At 58.3% G+C, this 5,903-nt stretch overlaps 1 protein-coding gene across 1 annotated transcript; it reads right to left on the bottom strand.

Annotated features, from left to right (window-relative positions):
- Positions 1-206: 206 nt before the first annotated feature.
- LOC126981634 (uncharacterized protein DDB_G0290685-like) lies at positions 207-5,267 on the bottom strand. Its single transcript, XM_050833072.1, has 5 exons — positions 5,183-5,267; positions 3,650-3,837; positions 1,438-3,348; positions 1,042-1,383; positions 207-991 (listed from the first exon to the last, which is right to left on the bottom strand). The coding sequence occupies exons 1-5, from the start codon at positions 5,265-5,267 to the stop codon at positions 344-346; spliced, it is 3,174 nt and encodes a 1,057-aa protein (XP_050689029.1). The 3' UTR covers positions 207-343.
- Positions 5,268-5,903: the final 636 nt, after the last annotated feature.

The following is a 5,903-nucleotide window of genomic DNA, read 5'->3' as shown; positions in this document are numbered from 1 at the left end:
TGTCCTGGCTTTCCTGGTTGTCCTGGCTTTCCTGGTTGTCCTGGCTTTCCTGGTTGACCCGGCTTTCCTGGTTGACCCGGTTTGCCAGGCAGGCCAGGCTGAGGGTGTGGGAAAACGATAATGGGCAGGCCAGGCTGTGGGAAGACTATGTGACTGCCTGGTTGACCCGGTGTTCCTGGTTGACCCGGCATTCCTGGTTGACCCGGTGTTCCTGGTTGACCCGGTGTTCCTGGTTGACCCGGTGTTCCTGGTTGACCCGGCTTTCCTGGCTGACCCGGTTTGCCAGGCTGGCCAGGCTGAGGGTGTGGGAGAACGACGATGGGCAGGCCAGGCTGTGGGAAGACTATGGGACTGCCTGGTTGACCTGGTTGACCAGGCCTTCCTGGTTTTCCTGGTTGACCTGGCTTTCCTGGTTGACCCGGCTGACCAGGCAGAGGGAATGGCCAGCCGGGGTGAGGTGTCTGTCCAGGCATTCCTGGTCGACCCGGCTTTCCTGGTTGACCCGGTTGACCTGGTTGACCAGGCCTTCCTGGTTTTCCTGGTTGACCTGGCTTTCCTGGTTGACCCGGTTGACCTGGTTGACCCGGTTGACCTGGTCGACCCGGCTTTCCTGGTTGACCCGGCTCCCCTGGTTGACCCGGTTGACCTGGTTGACCCGGCTGACCAGGCAGAGGGAATGGCCATCCGGGGTGAGGTGTCTGTCCAGGCATTCCTGGTTGTCCTGGTTGTCCTGGCTGACCCGGCGTCCCTGGTTGACCCGGTGTTCCTGGTTGTCCTGGCTGCCCTGGTTGACCCGGTGTCCCTGGTTGACCCGGTGTTCCTGGTTGACCCGGTGTTCCTGGTTGACCCGGTGTCCCTGGTTGACCCGGTGTTCCTGGTTGTCCTGGCTGCCCTGGTTGACCCGGTGTCCCTGGTTGACCCGGTGTTCCTGGTTGTCCTGGCTGCCCTGGTTGACCCGGTGTCCCTGGTTGACCCGGTGTTCCTGGTTGTCCTGGCTGCCCTGGTTGAGCATTCCTGGTTGTCCTGGCTGCCCTGGTTGACCCGGCTGCCCTGGTTGACCCGGTGTCCCTGGTTGACCCGGTGTTCCTGGTTGTCCTGGCTGCCCTGGTTGACCCGGTGTCCCTGGTTGACCCGGTGTTCCTGGTTGTCCTGGCTGCCCTGGTTGACCCGGTGTTCCTGGTTGTCCTGGCTGCCCTGGTTGACCCGGTGTCCCTGGTTGACCCGGTGTTCCTGGTTGTCCTGGCTGCCCTGGTTGACCCGGTGTCCCTGGTTGTCCTGGCTGCCCTGGTTGACCCGGTGTTCCTGGTTGTCCTGGCTGCCCTGGTTGACCCGGTGTTCCTGGTTGTCCTGGCTGCCCTGGTTGACCCGGTGTTCCTGGTTGTCCTGGCGTCCCTGGTTGACCCGGTGTTCCTGGTTGTCCTGGCTGCCCTGGTTGACCCGGTGTCCCTGGTTGACCCGGTGTCCCTGGTTGTCCTGGCTGCCCTGGTTGACCCGGTGTCCCTGGTTGTCCTGGCTGCCCTGGTTGACCCGGTGTCCCTGGTTGTCCTGGCTGCCCTGGTTGACCCGGTGTTCCTGGTTGTCCTGGCTGCCCTGGTTGACCCGGTGTTCCTGGTTGTCCTGGCTGCCCTGGTTGACCCGGTGTCCCTGGTTGACCCGGTGTCCCTGGTTGTCCTGGCTGCCCTGGTTGACCCGGTGTTCCTGGTTGTCCTGGCTGCCCTGGTTGACCCGGTGTTCCTGGTTGTCCTGGCTGCCCTGGTTGACCCGGTGTTCCTGGTTGTCCTGGCTGCCCTGGTTGACCCGGTGTTCCTGGTTGTCCAGGTTGCCCTGGTTGACCCGGTGTTCCTGGTTGTCCTGGCTGCCCTGGTTGACCCGGTGTTCCTGGTTGTCCTGGCTGCCCTGGTTGACCCGGTGTCCCTGGTTGACCCGGTGTTCCTGGTTGACCCGGTGTCCCTGGTTGTCCTGGCTGCCCTGGTTGACCCGGTGTTCCTGGTTGACCCGGTGTCCCTGGTTGACCCGGTGTTCCTGGTTGACCCGGTGTCCCTGGTTGTCCTGGCTGTCCTGGTTGACCCGGTGTTCCTGGTTGACCCGGTGTTCCTGGTTGTCCTGGCTGCCCTGGTTGACCTGGTGTCCCTGGTTGACCCGGTGTCCCTGGTTGTCCTGGCTGCCCTGGTTGACCTGGTGTCCCTGGTTGACCCGGTGTCCCTGGTTGTCCTGGCTGCCCTGGTTGACCTGGTGTCCCTGGTTGACCCGGTGTCCCTGGTTGACCCGGTGTCCCTGGTTGACCCGGTGTTCCTGGTTGACCCGGCTGACCAGGCAGAGGGAATGGCCATCCGGGGTGAGGTGTCTGTCCAGGCATTCCTGGTTGACCCGGTGTTCCTGGTTGACCCGGTGTTCCTGGTTGACCCGGTGTCCCTGGTTGACCCGGTGTTCCTGGTTGACCCGGTGTTCCTGGTTGACCCGGTGTTCCTGGTTGACCCGGTGTTCCTGGTTGACCCGGTGTTCCGGGTTGACCCGGTGTCCCTGGTTGACCCGGTGTTCCTGGTTGACCCGGTGTTCCTGGTTGACCCGGTGTCCCTGGTTGACCCGGTGTTCCTGGTTGACCCGGTGTCCCTGGTTGACCCGGTGTCCCTGGTTGACCCGGTGTCCCTGGTTGACCCGGTGTTCCTGGTTGACCCGGTGTTCCTGGTTGACCCGGTGTTCCTGGTTGACCCGGTGTTCCTGGTTGACCCGGTGTCCCTGGTTGACCCGGTGTTCCTGGTTGACCCGGTGTCCCTGGTTGACCCGGTGTTCCTGGTTGACCCGGTGTTCCTGGCTGACCCGGCTGACCAGGCAGAGGGAATGGCCAGCCGGGGTGAGGTGTCTGTCCAGGCATTCCTGGTTGACCCGGCTGCCCTGGTTGTCCAGGCATTCCTGGTTGACCCGGCTGCCCTGGTTGACCCGGCTGCCCTGGTTGTCCTGGCTGCCCAGGTTGACCCGGCTGCCCTGGTTGACCCGGCTGCCCTGGTTGACCCGGCTGCCCTGGTTGACCCGGCTGTCCTGGTTGTGCAGGGTGTCCAGGGTGTGGGTGAGGGTGTGGGTACACGATGGGGCAGGTGCAGGGGTAGGGGGTGATGGGTAGGATTGGGGCGGGAGTGGTGTGGGGAGGTAAGGTGATGGGGTAGGGGGGGCGGGTGAAGGGCCTGGTGGTGATGGGGGGGCGGGGGGGCCTGGGGGTGATGGTGATGGGAGCGGCAGTGATGGGGGGACGTGTGATGCTGTGTGGGGGGCTGTGGGGACGCTGCCCCCCTTGGTGGCTGAGCTCTGAACACTTGTCGAGGGGTGGCCAGGTGGGGGGCATCGCGCCCTGCTCTGCAGCACAAAGAAACACGCGTGAACGGGGGGAGGGCTGCAGTGCACACACACACACACACACACACACACACACACACACACACACACACACACACACACACACACACGGGGAAAATTTATTCTTGAAAGTTTTTTTCTATTTCTCTCTCTCTATCTATCTATCTATCTAACCATGTATCTCCTCTCTCTCCCCCTTCCCTTCCTCCCTCCTTCCACTCTCTCCTCCTCCCCTGTCCCTCCTCCTCCTCTCCCCTCCCCAATACTTACTAGGGGTGCACTTCGCCTGGAAGGGCCACACGCAGATCTTCAGCCCCCGGTGGAAGAGTGTTCCCCTGGGGCACTCGAGCAGGCAGCCCAGGCCGTTAGCGCACGAGATGAACTGGCCGCAGTGCCATTCATGGGGGAACAGGCCATTGGGGGCGCCGCAGAAGGGGTCCAGCCCCCCCGCCCCCCGCCCCTGCAGTCCTTTTTCGTTGCTGGAGTCATCTGTGGGAAAATGGGAGGGTTAGTGTGGTGAGTAGTGATGGTGATGTAAGTGGGGGTGGGGGGGGGGTTGTGGTAGTGATGGGATGGTGGTTGTGGTGGTGGTGATAGTGGTGATGGTGATGGTTGTGGTGGTGACGGAGATGGTTGTGGTGGGAGGTGATTGTGGTGGTGATGGTGATTTAGGATGGATGAGGTGGTGATGGTGAAGGTATAGTGGTGGTGGTGATAATGGTGATGATAGTGATGATGGTGGTGGTGATGGTGGTGATGCTGGTGGTGGTGGTGGTGACGATGATGATGGTGGTGATGATAATGATGGTGATGATAGTGGTGATGGTGGTGGTGATGGTGGTGATGATGATGGTGATGATGGTGGTGATGGTGGAGGTGGTGATGATGGTGATGATGATGGTGGTGGTGGTGGTGACGATGATGATGGTGGTGATGATGGTGGTGATGATGATAGTGGAGATGGTGGTGATGATGGTGGTGATGATGGTGATGATGATGATGGTGGTGGTGGTGGTGATGATGGTGGTGATGATGGTGATGATGATGATGGTGGTGGTGGTGGTGATGATGGTGGTCTTCAGTTCAGTTCATTTTAACTTTCCTTTCCTATCTCTTCAATTCATGTCTTCTATTGAAATTGTCACATCACTTTCCTCTTATCTCTCCTCCTGCTAATGTTCCTGTCATATATTTTCTTCCTCCTGCTACTTATTCTCTTCTTCCTCCTCCTCCCCCTCCTCCTCTTCTTCTTCTCTTCCTCCTTCTCCTCCTCCTTTCCTTACCGTCTTATCTCTCTTAACTTCTTTCTCCTTTTATTTTTGCTCCACTTTATTCTCCTTCTCTTTCTCTTAGTTCAATTCCTCCTCCTTCTCTTTCTTCTTTTCTTCTTCCTCCTCCTCCTTCTCCTCCTCCTCTTCTTCTCTTCCTCCTTCTCCTCCTTCTTTCCTTACCGTCTTATCTCTCTTAACTTCTTTCTCCTTTTATTTTTTCTTTCTCTTAGTTCAATTCCTCTTCCTTCTCTTTCTTCTTTTCTTCTTCTTCCTCCTCCTCCTCCTCCTTCTTCTTCTCTTACTCACTCCACATCCTCCACCTCCTTCTTCTCTTACTTCTCTTTCTATTTATCTTCTAGTTCTGTTTATTCTGCTTCTGTCCTCCTCTTCCTCCTCCTCCTCCACTTCATCCTTCTCCACCCGCGCAATCTGATCCCCTTCTGCCTCTCCTCTTCCTTCTTCTTCATCTCGCCCTCTTCAACAAGCTCTTTTGATCCTCTTTCGCCTCCTCCTCCTCGTTCAATACCTCCTCCATCTCCTCGTCCCGTATTTGACGTCCTTACCTCCTACCGTGGGTCTTGCCGGGCAGCAGGGAGCCAGCAGAAAGGCCAGCAGGAGGGGCAGAAGGCTTTGGGCGTGGTGGGACATCCTGCTGATCGGTCTGTCCTCCTCCTCCTCTTCGTCTTGTGGTCTGCGGGGGGGAGGGAGCGAGGGATGAGAGGGAGGGTTAAGGTGATTCATTAGGAGAGGAAGAAAGGTATTATTGGGAGATTAAATATGGATGAGGGATTTGAGGATGTGGGAATGCTGAGGTGGTTCAATTTTCGTACCCTTTGTATCTGTCTGTCTGTCTGTGTTTGTCCCTGTTTTTTCTTTATCTTCCGTTTGCGTTTTTTTTTTTTTTTTTTTTTTGTGTGTGTGTAGGTAAGAAGAGCAAGTACTTGAGTGTCTTTATCTCAAACGCACACACACACACACACACACACACACACACACACACACACACACACACACACACACACACACACACACACACACTCACCACACACACTCACCAATATCACCACCACCACCACCACCACCCTCCCCCCTTCCCCTTCCCCCCAACATCAATTAACCCTGATGAATGGCTTTGATACACCTCGTTTCCGCGCCACCTTTGCCCTGACACCTGGCTGGGGGGCGGGGGGGGGGGGGGGGGCGGAAGGGCGGCGAGCGAGTATTTAAATGGCGAGATAAACACGTAATTTAGACGGCTTGCGGTGACGGCAGGTAAGCGAGGCG

The sequence above is a fragment of the Eriocheir sinensis genome, chromosome 49, assembly GCF_024679095.1.
Source record: "Eriocheir sinensis breed Jianghai 21 chromosome 49, ASM2467909v1, whole genome shotgun sequence".
In the NCBI taxonomy this organism is placed as follows: Eukaryota; Metazoa; Arthropoda; class Malacostraca; order Decapoda; family Varunidae; genus Eriocheir; species Eriocheir sinensis.
Note: the sequence above shows the minus strand (reverse complement) of the source record. Positions and strands in the feature narration are given on the sequence as shown.

Excerpts from the sequence above, each read along its gene's own strand:
- LOC126981634 (XM_050833072.1), bottom strand. The coding sequence starts at position 5,267 with ATGTCCCACCACGCCCAAAGCCTTCTGCCCCTCCTGCTGGCCTTTCTG. Across the intron at positions 1,384-1,437 it reads GGGTCAACCAGGGACACCGG|GACAACCAGGAACACCGGGT; the intron begins GTCAACCAGGGC and ends CAGGGACGCCAG. Across the intron at positions 992-1,041 it reads GGGTCAACCAGGGCAGCCGG|GACAACCAGGAACACCGGGT; the intron begins GTCAACCAGGGC and ends CAGGGCAGCCAG.